Below are 24916 nucleotides of genomic sequence, written 5' to 3' on the forward strand. Positions count from 1 at the left end.
GTGGGCAAGAATAAGAGTAGTAAGAGCACCAGCTCCTACAGTATCCCCAAAGTCTCAATGGGGGCCAGTTGAGACTAGCACAAACATTCCACAAATCTCCCACAAACCTTGCTAGGGGCTGGTCAAGGCATGCATGACATTCACATTCCTGCTTGTGCATTCCTTATTTATTGATCAGTGCTCATTTGATTTATAGAGGAGCACACAAAGAGGCAATATGCCAGCAACAGACTCACAAATTTACATTAACAATACCATGGTGACTTAGCATAGAGCATGCATAATAGGTGTTTACAATTTAAGCACAAATGTTTCCATTATTTTAAGATTATATTTTTATGTGAAAGCTCAGTGAGATTGTTTATGAAGCGAAATACTAGGAACTAATAGATTATTTATGGCCATGTATCCAGGGAACTAATATCTTAAAAAGAAAACAAACCCACCTTACATACAAAATGTTAGTTATGGCTAAAAGTGTAATAACAAATTATAGGGGAAAATATGCACACTTAATGATTATATCCTCTCCTGGGGCACTGTACCTACCCTCTCCTCCAATTAGGGGCTCTCAGTTCTGGACTGAGGTGGGCATGGGCAAAGATCAGCGCTAGCAAAGACTGACCACCTAAATAATGGGTCAGAATTCCTTTCTTATACATTTGGCTAGTTATAATCTGACCTTGGAATCTTGGGGGGAAATTTTTTTAAGTTTAGATTTTGGCACATGGTTTGCTTCTCTCAAAGTGGAGAGTAAGAAAGTACTCAATATACAAAGTTATTTAAGTATGGGTCAGGTGTTTATTTTCTTCACACAAAAGAAATGCATAACACAAAAGGTTCCCACAAGAACAGATTAAAAGGAAAATTAAAACAGCTAAACAAGTGATAATAATACTACTGTTATATCAGGAGGTTAAGTCATAAACTGAACGTAAACATAAACACTTGAAACATGAAGCAGGAACTACTGAATTGGTATTGTTACATTACACCTCAGCGTTGTACTGTCCAAACAACTCCTCCATACCTTCTGGCACGCAAGGGTTCTTCAAGCTGTTGGTTGTCTTCTCCATTAAGCACTGCTAGAGAGACATCCCAAAGTACAGCCAGCCCTGTCTGAGAATTTGGAATCTTTGGACCTCTCAAATTCATAGGATCACCTCCAAATCTGAACACATCCATTGTAAGTTTGATGTTGGGTCACTTAAAATCAGGCAAAGAAATACAAATCAGAAAAGGCAGTCAATTCCTGTCCACAGGGAGCATATTCTACTGGGGGGAGACCAAAAAAATATACAAATTTATACAGCATAAATATAAAGTGAATAAATATAAGTATATATTTAATAATTAAATACAAAGTGTTTTGGGAAGGAAGGTGCTAGCAGTTGGAGACATCAGGAAAGTCTTCACAATGAAGATGGTAATTGAACTGCATGTTAAAGGAAGAAGATTCTTTAAGACTAAGGTCAGGAAAGAGTACATTCTAGATATGGGGCAAGGCCAGGGGCAGGGCACTGAAAGGATAAATGGAGTGCTGTGTGTAAGGAACAGAGAAAACCAGTTGGCTGGAAAGATCTGTTGGAGCCCAGGTATGTAGGACTTTAAAAGCTAAATAGAGGAGTTTGTATTTCATTCTAGGAGCAGCAAAAAGCCATTGGAGTTAATTGAACAGATGAATCAAATAGATTGGCACTTAAGGAAAATTACTTTGGCAGCAATATATATGATGAACTGTAGTCAAGGGGCATAGAAATCAATTAGACTATTAGACTAATCAAAATAAGAGGTCATAAGGACATGAACTAGATGTATGATTGGAGAGAGAGGCTTAGATTTAAGCTATGTTGTGAAGGTAGAAATAGCAAGATTTGGCAACTTATTGGAGATACAGGAGTAAGGAGTCTAGAATCTAGAATAATGCCTAAGGTAAGAACATTGGGAAAAGAATGGATAATATTGCCTTCCAAAAAAAAAGTAAAGTGTGGAAGAGGGAAGGATAATGATTTTTATTTTGGACATGTTTCGATTAAGATGTCTCTGGGATATAGAGTTTGAAATGGTCAATAGGCAATTGATGACGAAGCTCAGGAGATCAGGAACATAGGTGAAGAAACATAGCCTCAGGGTGTCCAGGACCTAAGGCAGGGGTGGGGAACCTGCAGCCTCCAGGCCACATGTGTCCTTGGGTGTGGCCTTTTGATCCATTTTGAGGCCACAGGCTACCCACCCTTGAAGGAAATAGTTTGGGGAATAAATAAAAGACATCAAGAGAAAGCAAGACCTTGCTATTAAGTCAAAATTTTGCCCCAGGAAAGGCGCTTTTTCTTTTGAAAGTAAGAAATATGACCAGTGAGGAGTCCACATATGGGAAGAAAGTGGAAGAACTTTATTGGATTTAGGAATGATCCCTTTGGACACATCCTGACAGAAATGCAACTTGACATTATTCTTATATGTCCAATCTCAGCAGTCTTTTAATGTATCTTGACCATGCATTTATACAATGAAAATGTACCTAAGCTATATTCTTTCCCATATGCCTTAAGTAGGGGCAGACAAGAACATAAAGAAATCCAATATATATTTAAAATCTATTTTAAAATCACTGTCATTTATTTCTCATTTTAAATTGTTTATATCAAAAAGTAGTATACATAGGATTCTGCTTTTAATCTATTGGATAGTTTTTATTTCTACTGAAATGTTCCTACTGTGTCTATTTATTTCATATATATGTCAGTGCTTGAAAAGGTGAAAAATGCAGCAGCAGACCCTTAATGCTGAATGTGAATAAGGCACTGCCTCATGTCATTTTGAATCACATCAAAAGATGATGTAGCCAAAGGTGGCTTTCATATATAATAGAATTTTAGAATAGAGTTCTAAATTTAGTTCAGTTGACAGTTAAAAATCAGTTCATTTTCCATCTTCAGAATTTGTTTTTCAGTGCAAGAATATTGATGGAAAAGGCAATTGAATTTAATCAGCCATTCCTTATGTGCTTCATTTAAAGTTGTTTAGGCTGTCATATGTAATATGAATTGGAGGCACTTGACAAATATTTCCAAGATCACCTAGATGGATTACCTTAGTACATGTGTAATCATCAGTAAAATTCAGATTGAAGCAAACTGATTCTGAATCCAAAAGGATGTTTGACACAATTGTATTTTCATAGAATTACTTTTAACATCTTCACCAAATTAATAGATGAAAACATCACTAGATGACTATCAAAATAAAATAGATGTTGGTGGCAGGTGGGCAATAAATTGAAGTACACAGTTAATATAGCATATAGGAATCCAGACACATTTCAAGTTTCCTTTAAGTCTTAGGTTAACAGCCCATTCTTTCTTCTGTCAGTTTTAATATAGAAACAGTAGGAGAGCTCTAAGAGAAAATATTCAGTGAATTGAAAAATTTTTTTTTTAACTATTTGAGATATAAATATTTTCAGATTGAGAGCAAAGAAGGGTAATTTTATTAAAATTGCTTCATAGCTAGAAATAGGTTTCCTAAGAATAAATTTGTACAAAGATTTACAGATTGAAATACATTTTGTTTGTAAGATTTTTTTTGTCATGAATTTTCCCTGTTTAAACATTGTCTTCAGTGTGAATTATAATTATGGATGACAGACAAATATGGATTAAATCCCACTATCCTTATTTAAACAAAATCAACAAGAAGACATGTGAGACAACCTAAAAAAATAGAGTATTTTAGGGCTTGGAAAAAAAATCCACCTAGTTATTTTTAATTAGTACAGAAAAATTGTATAAAAACCAATAATAATCTTTAGGTGTATGTAATCATCAACTCAAAACTGAACAAATTTGTAGGCTATAATAAAATATGAAAATAACCCTTCAAAAATATCAAGGTCATTGAATAAACTGGATTATTTTATCTATGCTATTTCTAAGAACAAACGTGATTTTTTTAAATTGCTTGAGAACACACAAGCCTACTCTTGAGGTCAAATTTAGCTTATGCCCAGTTTGAGGGAAGAATCATTCTGTTGGAAAATAATTTCTTTTGAAACATTTAGTAAATGAACAACCTTGTGTGGTTTTCAAGGTAGTGCACAGGGAACAAAAGAGTGCCTTTTGCCTGTAATATTACTTGGCATTTATTTATATGTTGCTTTTTAAGTGTTTTAAAATCATTTTTCAAGTGTGCATATTCCATTTTGCCAACCAGATTATTGGCTCCTTAAACACAGGGGCAGTTTTCCTATTTCTTTGGTAATTGCCCAGTGATCTGTAAAGAGCCTGCACACATACAGCTCTATGCAATAAATGCTGTTTACTGACTGACAACAAAAAAGCAAACTGATTGTATGCACTGATGATTTCTTGACTCTGCTTTGACTAAAATTGGCTTCAGTGCTTTGTGTGAGGTACCCTGGGCCTGAGTGTTCAGGCCAGCGAAAGGGACTATGTCTCCCTATATCTTCAAGCTACAAGGCACCCACTGTTCCAACCAGAAAGTTATGTTAAGGATGATGATTTTAGATGGCTATGTGGACTATTTAAACATATACTTTTGCTTTTGTTAAATGAACAGTTCAAACTTGCAATATGAATTTTAAAAAGTATTTTCTGATTGTCATATAATTACAAATGTCTATTATTTGGTACTTTGAAGCCTTTCCAAATATGACTTCAGGTTAGATAATCTCTCAGGTCCATTCTAGCTGTCTAAGTCTTGTGGTTTCCATTTCTTCTAGGGAAAAAAAAAAGTGCTTAAATCACATTTTGAAAAATACTTAAGTATTCAATTTCTCATCATACAAGTTCATAAAGTGCTACAATGATGCCTCATGGAATGTGGAGGTGACGTGGCATTCCCAAAGGTTATGCTGAATGAGCACAACATATTCTGTCATATTGGAAAGGCTTCAAAGTACCATGTTTATAACTAGGACCAGATTAGTTAAGTAGGGAAAAGCTCATTACTAGTTGGCTGGCTGGTAGGTGATGAGAATTCACCACAGCAATCATTAAAAAAAAGTAATAATGAATTTGGTTGAGTAAACGAATCAAATCCCCCCACCACTTAAAATAAGTAATAAGATATCCTGTTACCGTAACAAGTTGAGAAGAATTCTTAATCAATCTCAATCATAGATTTGAGGCTAAATGCAAAAAGTTTGTCTCTTTGGAGAGACAAATAAAGGAGTTGGAAGAGTTGGTCTTGTGCTCTTTTTTTTTGGAGGGGCAATTGGGGTTAAGTGACTTGCTCAAGGTCACACAGCTAGTAAGTGTTAAGTGTCTGAGGTTGGATTTTAACTCAAGTCCTCCTGACTCCTGGGTCAGTGCTCTATTCACTGTACCACCTAGCTGCCCCTCTTGTGCTTCTTAAAGAAACATAATTTCATGGGATCCTTGGTCATCTCATGTTGCTGTGGTTATAAAGATGATTAAAAAAAAACATGATGAATAAGCTCCTCCCAAATTAATCAACATTTATTTTAATATTCAGTGACTTCATTGTAAAGGTAGGTATGAAGAGGATGGCAAAATATGGAGGAAAATAGAATTTAGGATTAAAAAATTAGAAAGATCAAGAAAATGTAGACTATGCAGAGGTCACATGAATGTGGTACAGGGAAAAGAACACTGAGTTTGGAACAGGAGGATTGGGTTCAAGGCCCAGCTCTACTATTTACTACTCATGTGACTTTCATCAAGTCATTTTACATCTTTGGGATTCAGTTTCCTCATCTTCAAAATGAAGTTGTTGGACTAACTGTTCTCTAACATCCCTTATAGCTGTCAGTCTATGATCCTAAAAATATTATAATGACGACTTTCTTTAAGGAAAGAGTTGGGAAAATGCTAGACATAGCAAGTGTGAAAGGTCACAAAAAGGAAATAGATTATATCTTAGTAGACAAGAAATGAAGGGTCACCTATATAAAAATAATTTATGAAATGCCTTTTGTGTATAGTCTTACTAAACATATTAGGGGAAATATCAAAATCAATACCTAATTACAGGAGTAACAATGAAAATATATGACATGCAATCAAAATAGTTCTACTATAACTTATTTATACAAGACACTGATATTGAAAAATTGGGAATAGATGCAAGAATTTACAGACAAATTGTCCTAAGGATATTTGATTGATATAATTCAGTTAATATAGTAAGGATGCTAAAACAGACTAGAAGCTGCCTTAGACAGTAATCATTTGATCTCTTTACCAAATAGAGAGGCTTGGTGGGCAAAGGTAACATTGAATTTGACAATAAATTTATTTGTAAGATCTTGTGAAGGAGAAAGGAGTAGTAAACAAAGAATTTGTGAAGACTTTATGCGGAAGACAGATTGAACAAAGGGACGCTGTTTTAACTCCAATAATGAAGACTGTTTGAATTCAACTAACAGAATTCATATTTTTGCAATATTTGCTTAACCAGATAGTGACCAGTAGATCTCCCTTACTTGCAACCAGTGCTTAGAAATCTTCAGGACTCTCTAGGAAGAATATCCATTGATTGTCTGAATACATGTAAAAGGTATTATCTTGGGGCAGCTAGGTGGCTCAGTGAATAAGAGCACCAGCCCTGGAGTGGGGAGGACCTTGGATTGGTTCCAGCCTCAGATACTTAACACACACACACACACACACACACACACACACACACACACACACACACAAACTGACCGTGTAACCTTGAGCAAGTTACTTAACCCCAATTGCTTTATTAAAAAAAAAAAAGGTATTACCTTAATGTATCTATTCTGAATAAGCTAGTGATGCAAGAAATAGATGTTTTGCAAAATCTTTACCAGAGCCTCTTCCTGCTGCTTGTAACTTACTACCTTCAATCAAAGTTCTTTTTACTAACATACTCAAACTCATGATTCAATGGTTCTTATTCTGGTGCTCAAACTATTTCAACTTAGGCCCTCTATAAACAATAGATGGTGGAAGATGGTGGGCAATATTGCCTCATAGAATAACGAGAAGCAGAGAAGGGGAGTTTACAGAAAGTTTGGCAAGACACAAAATTAGCCAAATAATTTGCTGCATGAAATTTAAGGATGAATCTGAATAACAATGAACAGAAGGAAAATGAAAAAAAGTCTTGAAAGGTTTCTATAACAAATCCTTTTTTCAATCAGGGATAATGGAACCATCACCTTTGGACTCTCATATCACAATCTGAGATATGCTGTATGAAGTATAAATAGCACTAAAGGGAAAAAAAAGACAAGAAGAGCTAACTAGACCAAGTATAAAGGAAGGTTCCTGCCAGAGACAGTAAAATTTTGAAGGAATTGAAGGATAAATTAAAAATATGTCTGAAATAAGAGAAAATACCAAATACCTGAAAAAAATAGCAAAAATATTCTGACTGAGAAAGGGTACTGAGAAAATGTCAATAACTATTGACCCATATACCTATTTTCCCATCTCTACAAAATCTTTATGAAAGTAGTCTATAGTCACATCAAGAGCATCTGTGAAGAAAGGATAATGAAGCAATCAGGCTTTTACAAATGATATTTGACAACAGACCACATCCTTATACTCATGTTATTGACTGAAATGTGTGGAGAATACAAGATCCCCCTATGTTTACTGCTTGTTCACTATAAGAAAGAACTTCATTTAGTAAAGCAGTGTATTTTTCAAAGGCCTTTTGGTAAGTTTTCTCATATGCACATGTCAACATCATTCTAGGTTTTTTGAAAAATGAAACAAGAGATAAATTTGTTCAATATTATTATTATTGTTAAGCAAAGCATAAAAATGTATGGACCCCAAATGTAGTGGCCTATATAATGGAGGCTAGTCAGCACAGAATCTAAAAAGAAGAGGGAGTCCTTAATGGTCATGATGGCCTCTATAAACTTCTGTTTCCATAATATTGTTCTCATTGTATCAGGTTCTGGAACACTACAGAAACCCTAAAATTAGATCCATAGGGGCAGCCAGGTGGCTCAGTGAGTAAGAGCACTGGCCCCAGAGTCGGGATGACCTAGGATCAAATCCGGGCTCAGATACTTAGCACCACACCCAGAAATAACTGGCCGTGTAACCTTGAGCAAGTTACTTAACCCCAATTGCTTTAAATAAAAATAAAAAAATTAAATTAGATCCATAATCTCTCAAAAGAACTCAGTCTAAGTATCTAAACAGGAAAAATACAGTGAATGAAAAATACCTGTTTCTAATAGTATGACATGCAGTTTAAAAAAAAAAAAAACATAGACTTGGTCCATTTTGAAAAGAAACTGCAATTGGATAGTGTGAATTGTAACCACAATTAAATAGGAGAAAGGGAGCAGGCTAGATTGCTTTTGGGAAATTCCATACTTTTAATCATCCCCTGATGCTCCCTGAAACAAAGGCTTATATTTTTATTTTTTCCTGTTTTAGTTAATTAAAAATTTTAATTTGTACCTTTTGATTTTATATCACTTTATTTTCTGAAACTGCCCCTGTCCTTCATCTCTTCCCCTCCCCAACAAGCCATCCCTTTTAACAAAGGAAAAAAGAAAAGAAAGAAAAGCAGTTCCGCAAAACTAAACAAGACATTAACAGAGTTTGACAGTATGGATAATATTCCAAACTCAAAGTCACATGAGAGATAGTCAGATAGTATAGTGGAAATGGCAATGGAACTGGAGGTAGAGGTTTAAATCCTACCCTTGCTACCTACTACCTATGTAACTTTGAATAAATCACTTAGCCTTCCTGGATCTTGGTTTCTTCATTTGTAAAATAATGACGTTTGGATTAGATGGCCTCTAAGGTCATTTCTAGCTCTTGTCCTAAGATATTTCCCCATCTGCAAAGCAGGAATGGAGGCAGGGGTGTGATGGAGGTCATATCTAACCAGCTCTCTTGAGTTATTTATTAAAATTTCAGGTTGGGCAAAATATCCTGTTTATCTCCCCCAGCACCTAACACAATGCAATGGGCACCATAGGTACTTAATAAATATCATATGAAGGAATGAATGAAAAGCATTGTTAGGAATTATAGCTAGTATAGGAATCTTCCTATTTGCAGAGAGAAATAAAAGATATTTTAAAACAGATAAGTTAGATTCTATAGTATTTAGATCTATTTCTCTCCTATCTCACTGCATTCCTTCTAAGGCAGTATAGAAGAATATAAGACAGGAAAAGTGGCATCTGTTAGCTGTTCCCATCCTACCTAACCATCTATTTTAATATATTTTTGTAGATATTTTCTTACATCATATGGTTTATTTCCTTTATCCTTCCCCTTCCCCTCAAAGAGAGCTATCTTATAACATTAGGAAAAAAAAAAGAAGAAAATTTTTTAAAATCAGCAAAATTGATCAAGACATTGAAAACGTCTGACATTGGTATTGTTCCTAGTCGAGTCACCAAATGTTCATTAAGCACCTCTTATGTGCCAACCACTGTACTAAGCACCGAGGATACAAAGAAAGACAAAAACAAAATAAAACTAAAAAAATACATTTAAGAAGCTCACATTTTAGTGGGGGAGACAACATACAAACAACTATATACAAACCAAATATATACTACATAAATTGGAGATAATCTCAGAGGAAAAGCACTGGCATTAACTTTCTCTTGTCTCTGTTAAAAGAAGAAATATATTAAAAATCCAGAATCACAAATAGTTTTAACTTATCCTAACATTACATCAAAAACCCATAGTTTGAAAACTTCAAAACCATCAAATCCCATTGACATGTCATTTTCCACAAATTTTTTTTGATTCTCCCTTGATGTTCAGTTTCATTCTGTCATATATATTAGGTTTCTGAAGTTCACATACTTTTTCAGTAGTCGAATAGTGCCTAAATCTAGAGCCAGCCAGTGAAATCTGGAGATTTTGAGATCCTTTCTCTGAAAAAGATGCCTTCATTTATGCAAACCAAACAACCACAGCAGCCACACCCATGGACTTCCTCACTTCTGAAAAGGAGTAGGAGGAAGTGTCTTTTTACATCTCTTCTTTGAGACCACCCTTGTTCTTGTGATTTTGCAATATTCATTTTTAAAAATTGTCTTGAGGTTATTTTTCTTTCCAACTTACAATTGTCGAGTCATTGTTTATTGTTTTCCTGGCTCTGCTTAATTCACTTTGCATGAGTTCATATGTTTACTTTGCTTCTCTCTATTCATCATATTCAATATTAATTATAGCTGTGAGAAATAATTCATTTGGTACCATACTCTATTCCAATCAGTATTAATCAGTTTTATATTTTACAGAAAACATATAGGGATAATTAGATAAGATAGGTTCTTATAGTAAGCCTTTTAGAAGGCCTCAAAATTTAATGTAATGTTTATTACTTGTTTACTAGCTATGAAGCTTACTCAAATTCCATGTCTAAACCCAGCATGGGTAGGATGCCTTGATTCTTTGGATAGTGCCTCGACTTATTTTTGTACCTCCAGACCACCCTCTCCTGCCCAAAATGAGGTTGTTATGACTACTTATGACCACTTGGTCAACTAAGATGACTCTTACCTTGCCCATCTTAATTTTTGGCCCTCATGTACAAGATCTAGCAACCCACTGAGATTCTGTATTTTACCATACCTTTTTTGCATACTGAGCTTTATAAAAGATGCTGGAGGAAGGGGTCATCTCAGATCATGAGGAAGATCTGAGGTCCACTTCATTGGAGGGGTCAATGGGCCCTTTAATAAAGTGCCATTGGTTCAGAGTTCTGCCTTGGTTTCTTTTATAGTAAATTGGACAATTTTAAACGTACAGCACACCAAAATTCCATTATATTCAGATACCTCAATTTGTTTAGCTATTCTCCAATTGATACACAGTCACTTCATTTCTAGTTCTTTGCTACCAAAAAAGTTCTACTATATTATTTTGGTGGATACAGAACTTTTCTTTCTATAAATGTCCTTGGAGTGTATGCCTAGTATTTAATCTCTGGGTCAAAGGGTATGGAAAATTTAACCACTGTATTTGTATAATGTCACATTGCTTTCCAGAATAGTTTTTTTTTTTTTACTAATTCATACCTCTACCACAATACATTTGTGTGTGTATCTTTCCTCGATATTGACTATTTCCATCTTCTGTTACCTCTGCCAATTTCCTGGGTGTGAGGTGAGTTTTTGATGTACATTTCTTTCATTAACAGTGATTTGAACCATTTTTTCATACGATTAGATAAAGAATTTAAGTGTACTATTTGCCAGGCACTATGCTAAGCACTGGGAATAAAAACACAAGCAAAAAGGATAGTCCTATTCCTTATTTCTAATGGGTGAAAACAATACATAAAAAGGATATGGAAAGAGTGGGAGGAGGAGATTCTACCACATGGGGACAAGGTGGAAAAGTAATTTAGAGTGCTGGGGACTGACCTAGCTTAGACATGAGTGTGGCTGGTATGGGTAACTTCTCTAGTTGATATCGCAGGGAAGAGCTCACCTTATTGGAGGAGGAAGCTGCAAGAATGGAGGCATCTCCTGTATCCACTAGAGCAGAGGGGGAAAAGTAGACTAGGGAATCAGAGGCTTAGCCTGGTTAGATGTGTTGGCTGTTAAAAGTTTGCAATTCTTTTTAGAACTGTTTATTCATTTTCTTTAAGTACTTATTTTGTTGGAAATGGCTCTGGCATTATATATTTCTGTTAATTGTCCATTTATCTTACATTCCAAACCTTTTTTTGAGATAATATTTAGGTAAAGTATTCATTTTGAATTTATTGTGGAATATGGTGTAAGATGTTGGACTAAGCTCTGATTTCTGTGTGACTATCTTTCCTGTTTGCTCTGAAGTTCTTATCAAATAGAGAGTTTTTTCATAAGTAATTTATATTTTCAGGTTTATCAGATGCTGAGTTATTGAATTCCATTATTTCTGATTCTCTCTTATCTTGTTTACTCCATTATGTTCTTTTCTACTTAAAAAAAATACCAAATGGTTTTAGTGGTTGCTGCATTTATCATACAGTTTATGGTATGGAGGTATGTTACATTTTTCAAGATTTCCCTTGATATTCTTGATCTTTGTTCCTCCAAATGAATATTGTTATTATTTTATCTACTTCTGTAAAGTATTTTTTGGTAGTTTGATTGGTATAAAAATAAATCTGTAAATCAACTTTAATGGTATTGTAATTTTTCTTATATTGATATAGTTCATGGTAGTTTCAAGGTCAAATACCTTTGCAAAGATTCACTTACTAGCCCATTATTTATATGATGTTAATATGAGATAACAATAGCTTATATGAAATATGAAGTTTTAAAGTTTGCAAGGTGATTTGCATATCTGCTTTACATATAAAAGTATATGCTTTACATATTTTCATTTGATCCCTGAAACATCCCTGTGAAGTAGGTGCTACATAAGGGTGCTCAGGGAGGATTAGCACTTCTGATGTGAGGGCTTGCTGTTCCCTTTTCAGGGCTGCTCATCCACCTGTGGTGTCCAACTCTCACCCAGTTCTCACCTATATTTCCAAGAAGCTGTAGTGTGGGCATCTTGGCCAAATCACTAAACCATTTTCAACTTCATTTATAAAATGGGATAATAATATTAATGTTGTTGTAAATCATCTTGGCAGACAGGGTAAACCAGGTTGAGGGTAACCAGTGGGTCTCAAACTTGTCAATGAGTTAGAGGATTGTCTACCCCAAGCATTTGAAGACTTACTTTGATATAATGTGCCAATGAGAACAATTTGTTCCAATGTTCATGAAGGTGGCCAAAGCAGGCTCTGTGGAGCACTTAGAGTTTGGTTGGACATCAAAGATGCCAAGGTCATCCACTGCATCTTGAGCCATTGCCTGTTGTGTTGACTTTTGTCTTGCCACTGGACAGAGAGTAAGGTTGATGACTTTGTGCAACTCTGCCTCACTTAAATCCAGTACACATGCAAGTCAAGAAATCACCCCATGATATCATTGGTCCTCTTTGAAAACGAAGGACAAATAACAAAACCAACAGCATTATTATTATCCCATTTTACAGATGAAGTTGAAAGTGGTTTAGTGATTTGGTCATAACTGAGATGGGATATGAACTCATGTCTTCCTGAATGCAAGTACAGAACATTGTCCACTCTACCACCTAAATCATAGTATGATTGGTTAAAAATTGATATGGATTTCATTCAATTTTCTCAATTTATGATCTTTAAGATAAACTATAATCAGGCAAGGGAGACAATGAGAGTGTACAGTTTCTACTGCCTCATTTGATATCTTTCCTATTGCAAATTCTCTATGTGCCCAATGGAATCTGAAAGTTCTCTCATCTTATGCCCACAGTATACTGAAATTCTTTTTCCTCCAAGTAGTGTCTCTAGATTAGAGCCTCTCTGCTCATGAGACTTTCAGGATATCCTTTTGTTTATCACTCTAAAAAGACATTCCTCCTTGTCACGTACCTCATGAACATAGAAGTTCTTTATGTGTGCTTATTCTTACGGAATCACAAAAGCAGAATGAAGTTATAGATAAATCAAAAGGCATTTATTAAGTACCTACTAAGTGCTAGGCATTCTGTTAGGCTCTGGGATTACAAATACAAAAGTGAGACAAAGTCCTTACCTTCAAGGAGCTTACATTCTATTTATAGCATGTCCACAAATAAGTGAATGTTGGTATAGATAAAATAAATAAGAAGTGATTTGTACCAAGAGGAAGGACTTCTTCAAAGAGTTGACATTTGAGCTGAGCCTTGAAGATAGCTAAATGTCTCAAGAGGCAAACGTAAGGAAGGAGAGCAATCCCTCCTTACGTCAAACAGGCATAGAGTCAAGCAATGGTATTTTTTGTACAGGGAATAGCAAATAGCACAAATTAGTTAGCATATAGAGTGCAAAGAAGGGGTAAAATGTGTAATTAACTACTGTAGCTGCAAGATTAGATTCAGACCCAGGATCAAAGTGAAATGAAATAATTTGATCATCTGATATTTAATCAAAAGAAATTTATTTGACAGTAGAATGGAACTTCAAGTACCAGCTAAAATTATATCTCTTACAAAAAGATTTTCCCTTTCTCCCTAGTGATTATCTTAAATTTATTCTGAATAGTTATTTACATGTTGCCTCCATTACTAGGCTGGGAGCTCCTTGAGAGCTGGTACTGTCTTTTTACCTTTTTTGTATCCTCAGCACTTATCCCAGTGGTTGGTACATAGTAAGTGATTAATAAATATCTACTGAATAACTGCTCTACTCAGCAAAAATACAACAGTGGTTTGTGTAGATACAACTGTAGTTATCTTTATATGGAAACAGTCTGATCCAAAAAATGCACTTTGTCGGAAGGGCATGTTGATTCACACAATGGAAGATCCATCAAGTCTGGGAAGACCTGACTCCCTGTGTGTTGAAGGCTTTTTTTTATGTCTTATGTGATCAGGAAGCCACATCAGTAGCTTGAGCATTTGTCCCTTAAATCAGTTAAGTCTCAAGGATGGTTTTCTTGACTTTAAAGGAAGAACATATATGAAGTATTGTGGATGTTATTCCTGCCACTCCAGCCTGGAAAAGATAGGCTGAAGCCATCTTGTAAAAATATTAAAACGCCAAAGAGAGGCATTTTTTATTTTATCCTGGAAGAACTGGGGAGCTTCTGAAGCTTCTTGAGCCGAGAAAGACACATATAGGATTTTGCTTTACAAATATGAAACTGGCAATTATGTGGAGAATGGACTGGAGAGGGGAGACACTTGAGACAGGGAGAACAATTAGGAGGCTATCCTGATAGTCCAAGGAATAGGTGACGAGGAACTGAACTAGTGTGATTGTAGTATCCAAGGGGATGGATGTGAGAGTTATTGTGGAGGTAGTAGAATCACTAAGAGCTGGTATTGGTTAGATATATGGGGTGAAGGAGAATGAGAAGTTTAGGATGATTCTAAAATTTTCATCCTGGTGACTAGAAGAATGATGGTAGCATCAACAATAATGACAATAGAAGAAGTAGATTTAGAGGAAATAGTAAGTTCTCTTTTGGATACTGTGAGTTAGAGGTGTTGATGGGAAATCCAAAAGGGAATGTCCAGCCGGCATTTGGAGATTCAGGCCTACTGCCCTAGAGAAAGATGAAGCCTGTATAACAATGATAATTGAATCTATGAGACCTGATATGATCATCAAGAAAGAATGTAAAGAGAGAAGAACCAGGAGAACCCCATAATACATCTACACATTGGGAGTGGAATATTGTGATAGCTCTGAAAAGGATACCCAGGATGGTAGGGAGAGAACCAGGAGAGTACAGTACTATAAAACACATGGACGAGAAAATTTCCAGTATCAGATGCTGCAAAAAGGTCAAGAGAGATGAGGACTGACAAGAGGCTATTGGATTTAGCAATAAGGAAACTGAGTTCGGATATGTCATTTTCATTTCAGTGCCATGAATGGAAGCCAGATTCCAAAAGGTTCCTATTAGGAGGTAAAAAAGTGGAACCAATGAATGTGGACACCTTTTTCTACGAGTTTGACTCTAAAGGAGAGGCAATCTCAAACTCAGGGAGACTTGGGCATCAAATCCTGCTTCTGACTTACACTAACTGTGTTGTAATGGAGTGTCAACTCCAGAATAATTTATCAGTGTGCTCTGTACACATTTACTGTGTACAGTAAGACACCTGGCAGAACAAAGGGCCCAGAATGAAAAGGGTTGGTTAGTGCGTTGGAAGACGCAGCTAACAGACCATTTAGGTGGAGGAGAAGGAGGTACAATCTAAGGAAATCTGGCGCGGCAGCGAGACTAGCATGCACACCACGCATGCACCCGGGGAAGGACCCAGGCGAGCCCAGCTGAGGCCCTTTTCTTCCCGAGAGAAGAGCGTTCCTGAGGTTGCTAGGCAACCGCGACTCAGCTACTGCCCAGGGGAAAAAAAGACAGAGGTGTCTAAATTACTGCCTCCCTGATTCACTCCAGCCTTAGGCCCTCCCAAACATTTTAAGAAAATCTTACACGCGCCCATATACTCCGATATTACCCGAATTCGCCTAACATTAGGTCGAAATCGGGAAGGCGGGGCTCGTTTCGTATTCTTTTTATTCAGGCGCGATGTGGATAACTCCTAGCTCTGAGGCCCCCCGTCTGCCTAGCGTTGCTGGGCAGGAGTGGACGCTCCCAGGGGACAGCCATGGGGAGTGTTGAGATGGAGCCGCTTCTCCTGGCCTGGAGCTACTTCAGGCGTAGGAAATTCCAGCAATGCTCTGATCTCTGCACGCAGGTGCTGGAGAAAGCTCCTTACGACCAGGTACTTACCCTGCCGACATTGATCCCAGGCTTGGGTTTGAGGGAGTCGGGGGAGGGGAGGGGTCGTTTCCCCCACCTTCCTCCTCAGGAGTGTCTGGGGGTGTCGGCCCCTATCTCACCTGACCCATGTATGGATGGAGAGGTGGGGTCCCAGAAAACACCTGATACCTCTGTCTCTAATGTATGCCAGGGGCAGAGCTATTCCTGGCATTTTGTGTCCTGAGAATCACTGGACAGTGCGTGCATATGCATACATACACATCTGTACACACATACACATAGACAGGGTTTCCCAAAAGTTTTAGTGTAGTTAAGTAAAACTTATAGAACTTTTAAGTAAAGTTTAAACTGTACTAAGATTTTTGGGAAAGCTTGTAATATGTGTGCATAGGTATATACACACATTTATATGCACACATATCCATCTGTATAATATTTATGCGTGTTTACACTTTTTATATGCAAATGTATAGACACACGTGTATCTCTGCCTGTGCCTATATAAATATTGTTCAATGTTTACCCTCAAATGAATTATTCATAAGGGATTTTTATTTTCATCTGAATTTGTGATTTCCATAGTATGGGGAATTCCAGATATGGAAACTCCTTTCATTGATGCTGATGAGAGTTATCTGTGGCACCGTGAAAGGTATATGCAGTTGAATGAATGAATGATGCATTTATTAAATGCTTACTATGTGTAAAACACTGCTAAGCTTTCAGGGAGGGGGTTTACAAACAGAAAAGACAATCCCTGCTCTCAAACATCTTATATTTGTAATGGGGGAAGACAGCCTTTTTGGAAGGTTTCAATCGCAAGTCAGATGGGAAAAGCCCCTTGCAAAGCAGATGATCATACTTCTTTTTTTTATGTCATTTCCCTTGATAAAATCAAGTAATTTTCAGATGTTGAGCCTTTTGACAGTGCCAAAGACTTTGGTGGCAAGAACTTTTTTTTTTTTCTGGGTCTTTAGTAGTTATGTCTATTGCAATTGCTAAGCTGCATCTCTCCAGGGGATACCTCCCAGGATGATGGTAGGCACTGTGCTGCAAATTTTGTTATTCCAAAGGCTCTTGTAAAGTTCAGGGTCTGGGTTGTTTCCATTGGAGTCTTAGGAGAGATAATGGTCAAGGTGATGGTGGTGGTTTGACTTGCTTCTTGTCACTCCCTCAAGGGGCATTGCTGCTTGAGCTATATTGCTTTGCCTTCCCTGTGGTAGCAGTCTGATGTTGGCTATTGGTGGGGGATAAAGTTAGCCCTTTCCACATAGAATTTGCTCATTCTGGATGATGGCTGTGAGGGCCAGACTAGAAGCAAGACAGGTGGTCTTAGGGGTGTTGTCACTCCTAGGGATCTTGTGCTATCTGCATCTTGGTCAGTAGTAGTGAGGAAAGTGGGCCCCTTTTTCACAATTTCTCCCCTCAATGGGAGCTACCAGGGTTGATCTGAAAGCAGGCCTTACGGTTTGGAGAACACTGCTGTTCCCAATATTATTGGGTTCAGAGTCCTGTGTTGTCTCCGTTGTAATCTGAAGGGATATGGTAGTCAAGGTGGTGGTAGTTTGACTTACCTGGCACATACTGCCTTCTCTCTCTCTGTGTCTCTCTGTCTCTCTCTCTCGTTTTGCTACTTCAGTTGGACCTCAGTGGTTATTAATTCAGCAATGTCGAGCATCTAAAAGGTTGGGGGCCCTGACAAACTACTAGAGAACTTTGAGGGATGGGGCAGAAGAAAACTGTCTCTCCAGGTTCTCTCACCTTTCTGACCATGTCCTTCTTAGTTTGTTTTGCTGGCTCATCGTTCATATCACACTCTTCTGACTTAGACCCTGTTTTGTTTTTCTTCCACAGCCTTAGAAACCTATCATCTCTATGCAAATGACTCACAGATGAACACATATATGTACTTATTTATGTGTGCATACATATATGCATATGTGTGTGTGTATATACATACATATATATATATATATATATATTTATCCATCCCTGGTTTCCCTCCTGAGCTTCAGTCTCATCACCTGTTAGACATTTCAAACTGTATGACCAGAAACATCTTAATCTCATATTCAAAATAGAATTTCTCTTTACTCCCAAACCCTCCCCTCTTCCAGTTTTCTCTGTTTCTGTTGAAGGTATTACCAGTGTCTCTAGTTCACGATCTTGGCATTATTTTAGATTCTTCCTTCTCCTTTATCTTATATCCAATCAGTTATTACAACTTGTCTTTTCTACCTTGGAGGGGAGGATGGATATGAATACTATGAATTTGGGGAATACATTTTCCCCCTAGATAAAGTAATTTATTGTGCCAAGAAAAAAAGAACCTTTTTGTTTGTACTTAATTTGTTTATTGGTAACATGATTAACAAGAGTGATTTTATTTTTAGAGAAGACTCTACCATCTTAGAGATTTCCTGCCAACATAGGGAATTCTAAAAAGACTAACCACAGGAAAAAAAATTCCCGCAGGAACAAATATGACTTTTGGTAACTCCTTTGACTCCGAGGTCTCTACACTTTCTCCCATTTCTTTTCTGCTGTAGAATGCTATAGATTGGCTCTGTACACCAAGCAAGTCTAGAAAGCTGTAAAAACCAAATTGTTGCCCTAAGAAGTTGCAGCTGCTCCCAGTTAGCAGTCTTCCTTAATGCACTGATAATTATGTTTTTACTTTGGCTGCTCACTTTATTTGACCTCTAGTCATGCAGACTTGCTGTTGCTTGAGATTCTCCCTTTGACCTTTTAAGGGACCTAGGCTGAGAAATTCCCACATTAATTTAACATCTGCATCTTTAATTTGCATCTGACCCCTTCTCTCCATTCACCCAGTTACGTCCTTAGTTTAGGCCAGGGTTGGGGAACCTGTGGCCTCGAGGCCACATGTGGCCTTCTAGGTCTTTAAGTGCAGCCCTTTGACTGAATCCAAACTTCACAGAACAAATCCTCTTAATAAAAGGATTTGTCCCAGTAATTTTCCTTAAGACTGATCTGACCTATGTGACTCCTGGGCTCAATCACTTCAATCACTTCTTCTTGCCCTGAGGAGAAAATATAAACTCTGCTGTTTGGGTCTTAAAGCCCTTATACAATGTGGCCTCTTTATAGCTTCATTGAACATTGCTCCATCTGGTTCTTCACCATCTTAGGTCTCCTTGTCTTGGCACTGGCTAATCCATATGCTTGGAATGAACTCCTTCCAGCTCCTCCCTTCTTTCAAGGTGAAGCTCAAATATCACCTTTTGCATGGAGCCTTTCCTGACCCCAGCCTCAACTGCTAGTGCCCTCCGTCCTGAACTACCTTGTCTTTTGTTGTTTTGTATATATTTGTATTTATATGATATGTATTTTTGACTTTTGTATATGGTATGTATCCCTTGGTAGACTGCAAACTTCTTTCAAGTAGGGATTATTTCATTCTTTGTATTTGTCTCTCCAGTGCTTGGTACATAGTCGGTACTTAATGATACTTGTTGATTGATTGATGAATGGTGAATGAAAATTCACACGGAAAGAAAGATAATATATAAATATTTTATGGTGATTATGACGATATACCTTATTTGCTAATAATAATAATAGTAATTTTTTATGACCACTCCCTTCCCCCCCCTTGATTTGGAAATGAAGGCACAGAGAGGTCAATTATGTCAAGTCAGCACACACTTATGAAGAATTATGTGCATACACTGTGCTAAACCCTGGAACTATAAGAGCTTACATTCTGTCAGGGGAGAGAGCATACATGGGCTAATCATATTACATACGGATGTGTGTGTATCTTTTTTCAATCTTCAGGAATGTATTAGCATGGATTCTTGAAAGCTATATATTAGAGCACAAATTTTACCAACTTTGAGTACAGGCCAGGTAATGGACCAGCCTAGCTCAGGTCAGAGATGTTCATTATCAGGTTGACCAAAGGGTAATACATTTTTCAACTACTGGAGCTCATAAGACCATCCACCACCAATATGTAGAGGGTTGAAATCTGTTTTGATGGAATCTACCTTCCTACTATACTTTGCTACATGATTGGAGGGACAAGAATGTTGGATTTGTTCTCAGAGAACATGCATTTGAATGCAGGACCTGTATTATTGTGATAGTCTTCTTTCCAATTAGTCTGTCTGCCTCAGCAATCTGCTCCCTCCAGTTCATCTACTCAGATGTCAAAGTGGTCTTATTTGTCATTCTGCTTCTCAATAAGTTCCAGTGGCTCCCTATTACTTGCAAGATCAAATGTAATGTCATCTCTATGTCATGTCCTTCCTACCTCTCTAGGCTTCTTAACTGTTCTCTCCTCTCTACACCCTAAGGTCCAGTGTCACAGGTCGTTTTTTGGGAGGTTAAGTGACTTGCCCAGGGCCACACAGCTAGCAAGTTTCTGAGGTCAGATACTTGACTCCAAGGTCTGTGCTTTATCCACTGTATCACTAGCTGCCCTGTTCACAGGCCATCTCCTGGCAGCTCTCCAGGCCTAGAATAATTTTCACTATCATCTCTTCCTCTTGGTTTTCCCTGGCTTCCTTCAAGACTCAGCTCAAGTCCCATATTCTACTAGAGGCATTACTGGATCCTTCCAGATGCTAGTTCCTGCTCTCGTATTACGTTCCATCTACTCTGTATATATTTTATATGTACCTAGTTATTTTCATGTTTTTCCCTCACTAGAATGTGAGCTCCTTCAAGGGCAAAGACTGTGTTTGCCTTTCTTAGCCTCTATAGCATTTAACGCAATTCCTGGCACATGGTAAATGATTAATAAATGCTTGTTGGCTGACTATGTGGCCTTGGTCAAGTCACTTGACTTCTATGGCCTCAGTGTCTTCATCTGCAAAATGAAGAGGTGGCTTCTAAAGTTCCTTCCCAGCTTTAAATCTGTGACTTTATGGTCCAATTAACTCGAAGGCTGAGGAAATTCAAGCTCAATTTTGAATCTAGAAAGCTTCAAATATGTGCTCCTTAGTATGATGAATTATCATATTTACTAATTGTTACCTTGGAAAGCAGAGAAAACCTGAATCAGAGGGATGAAGTGTAGAATAAGAATCTGAGGAGAAAGGAAGTATAGCATTAGCTATATTGGTGTATGTGGCTGGGTTGGGAGGGACAGTCAGTGGAGTTGGGGGTGGGGAGGATCTAAGATGGGCTTGTATGACAAATACAGGTTGAGGAGAGGAGACGTAAGTGGAATATCCCTGTGGTGCCAGTTTGAGTTGGGTATTTGGAGATGGGGAGAGGAGAATGACAGCTTCAGGCCAAAGATCATGCTTCAAGACTGGAATTTCATTATTCTTAATACCTCATGGTTTTATATTAATTACTGAGTCAACACACATTATTCATTATTTTATTGTGCTTAATAAAGTGCATGGCAAATGTTCATTTACCATGATTTTAATTGTGACTGAAAAAGTAGCTCAATATAAATGCATAAAGGGAAGAAATTTTAAAAGACCTTCCATATAGGAAGATGACCTAGAGGGAACACTCTCTGCTGAGGCTTAGTTGATCATCCCGATTAGTTGCCTGATCTGATTACTGTTCTTTGTGTTCCATATGTCAGATAGGAGGCTTTAAAATCAGTACTGATTTTCTAGTTCTATTGTAATTAAGCAAGGGACAGAGGAAGTCAACTGATCTGAATGAAAGATGATGTTAAATAATTACCAGTTCTGAGGCAATGATGCCATAATTCTTTCACTCTCAGTTTACCTCTTTTGAAGAAGATTCATAGGGGAGTTTTCATTTTAAATGACATAGATGAAAGCTCATTTAGTTCTCTAAAAAGGATGCAATATATTATGGTGCAATTCTATGTTAACACAAACTATTTTTAAAGAGTTTCTTGTATTAGCTATCGGGGTGGGGAACCTGTGGCCTCGAGGCCTTGAGGACCTAGAGGGCCACCTGTGGACCAGAGGCCACAGATTCCCCACCTCTGAGCTAGACCATCCACTTGAATGGATGTAATACTTTAACTTTGCACTAGGTTTTATGTTTTTCAAAGTACTTTCACTTGCATTATCTCACTACATACTTAAAAACAAACCTAGAAGATTAGAAATTATCCCTATTTATCAAGGCTGGGAGGCAGGGAGAGGAGGCAGTAAAGTGGTTTTCCCAAGGTCATACCATTAGAAAATCCAGAACCAGGACTAGAACCCAGATTTTCTGATCCCCGGCTCAGTGTTTTTTGTTGTTGTTTCCAACTGTACCCATATTACTTTCCATTACAACAGCCTCATGCTCCACAGGAACTTCTTTGTGGAGATTGAGAGGTTTTCTCACAGAACAAAATTTGAAAAGAATACTGATTTGATACATTGAAATATTAAATCCTGGTTTTTTCTTTTCTTGACAGATCTTCATACTAAAAGATTGTGTGGCTGTTTTCCTTTAGAAGTTTACTTTGTGGTTCCCATTTGACCCTAATTTTCTCTAATGAACATGGGCTGTATTTGTTTCTGCCACTTGTATTTTGCTAGATGTGCTTGTAAATAACCTGCAAAGCATTAATGGTAGAAAATGAACTGTGAGCTGCTACAGACCTTTTGACCCCTTTACATTTTCTTAGTGGATGGAAGAATGGGAATCTGTAATGAGAAGAATTCTTTTGCCGACAGTCTGGGATATCTGAATGTTCTCAAGGCTTCCAGAGAACAAATGTGGTGGTGAAGGTGGATCATAAAGTCTCACTCCAGTACTCTGAAGACCTCTCCCTGCTCCTAATTCAGAGAATGTTGGGGGTACTGGGTGGAAAGGTACCTATGAGGCCATCTTATCCAACTCCCTCATTTTAAAGAGGAAAGTGTTGAGGTCCAAGAGCTTAAGTGACTTAAACCAATGGATCACATCCAAACACGTGGATCACACAGTGACAGAGGCATATTTTGAACATAGGTCCTTTGAATCCAAATCCACTGATCTTTACATTATACAACAAGTGGCCACAGGATATAGTGGAAAGATCAGGCCTGGCAAGTCTGTAATCAGGGGACCTGGATTTCAATTCAATCTCTGTCACTTAATGTTGGTGTGACCTTGGGAGAAGTTGCTTGACCTATCAGGGCCTTGGTTTCTTCTTGGTTTTTAGATGCAGTTCACCTTCAGCTGTCCCTTTGTCTAATGCCTTTTGTGCCGTGTGCTCTCCAGAGCCCCATGCTTGGACCCACTTGTGTTCTTTTCTTGTCTGCTGTCACTGGAAGCTGGACTCTGACAATGACAAAGAGCCACCATAGCTCAGGAGGATTCACTGGGGGTCCATCAGAGCTCCCTGCCCATTCTTCCCCCACCACAAGGAAAAGCTCTCCTAAACTACCATCTACCTTTGGATATCCCCCTACCCCTATTCCCATCTGCCTCAACAGATTAAAGGCACTGTTAGTTACAAAGACAGTACTCAACATCAGGGTCTGTCTTTCTTGGTGGGCTGCTGGAGAAAGATTTTTCCTGACTAGAGGAAAGTGTTGGCTTAAGGAAAAAACAAACAAACAAACAGCCAGACAATGGCAATGAACTTTGGAACTCCATAGCAAACAACTTCCAGAATTATGTTCACTTCTGCCATTCCTGCCATTTTCTTTACTATTTCTAATGTTTTCTTTATTTCACCTATCATATTTATTCATTTTGTAAGCAGATGATGTCTCCTTTGCTCACTTTTCATCTTTCAGTTTCTTTCCCTATAAATATCAGGTCTCCTTCATTTTTCTTGTTTGAGCAGCTAGGTAGCTCAGTGGATAGAGACCTGGGCCTGGAGTAAGGAAGAGCTGAATTCAAATCTAGCCTCAGGTACTTACTAGCTATCTGATCCTGGGCAAATCACATCTATAAAATGGGACTAATAATAGCACCTACCTCTCAAGAGTATCAAATGAGATATTATTTGATAGTAAGTGCTGTGTAATTGTTAGCTATTATTATTGTTATTAGCTTGTCTTCCTCTCATCCATTTCATCTTATCTGTTCCTCCCAGTTTATTTCCTAGAATAGAGCTAGGGATAATGAAGAGAGGATCAGAGCTTGAGTACTTGATTAGCAACCTGGTCCCTTCCAACTTTAAGATTGGGTAGTTCTTTGTTCGGCTAATCCTCCTTCTGCCTTTTAGGTTTTATTTTATTTTTTGCCTTTCTCAGTTACTATACCTTCTATTTAGTTTTATTCAGTTAGTAGCAGCTTTGGTAAGGAGACACGAGAGCTTACTGCACATTTTCCTTATAGATGTAATTACCCCTTATTGCAGTGTGTGTGTGTGTGTGTGTGTGTGTGTGTGTGTATTTGTTTCTATCTTTAGTTTATAAGGTTCTAGGAGTGAGAAATAATTTCTTCTACTTTTCTTGTAATTCCCCATAGGTTCTAATAAAATATGCTACCCTTTGTACTGGATGTTCAGTAAGCATTGATAACAACAAATATGTAAATGGAAACTTTTTTAAAGGAAGTATATAACTAAGTAGCACATAAATATCTGAGACTACCAAAATATGGAAGTTAACAATGACATGTTCTTTACATAAGTTTCATAGGATAGTGTTATAAATAATAGATTGTAATTAATATAAATAATAGAATTTTTGTAAACAAGGTTGGTTTCCAAAACATTACACATTTCCTTTTAATATAAAAACATACTCATTCTCTATCTATCATGGA

General features: G+C 37.4%; 1 protein-coding gene across 2 annotated transcripts in view; it reads left to right on the top strand.

Moving 5' to 3' along the window:
• The first annotated feature begins 16062 nt into the window (after window positions 1-16062).
• TTC8 (tetratricopeptide repeat domain 8) overlaps window positions 16063-24916 on the top strand; it is a 53259-nt gene continuing 44405 nt past the window's right edge. The window contains exon 1 of one of the 2 annotated variants that reach the window (XM_069092398.1): window positions 16063-16256. In XM_069092398.1, coding sequence (XP_068948499.1) covers window positions 16140-16256 — 117 coding nt within the window. In that variant the 5' untranslated portion in view covers window positions 16063-16139. The remainder of the gene's footprint in view (window positions 16257-24916) is intronic. The other variant, XM_069092397.1, reaches the window with a different exon arrangement.

The sequence above is a fragment of the Petaurus breviceps genome, unplaced genomic scaffold (assembly GCF_028583685.1).
Source record: "Petaurus breviceps papuanus isolate PSGF00001 unplaced genomic scaffold, PetGlider_PUasm1.0 189, whole genome shotgun sequence".
NCBI lineage: Eukaryota > Metazoa > Chordata > Mammalia > Diprotodontia > Petauridae > Petaurus > Petaurus breviceps.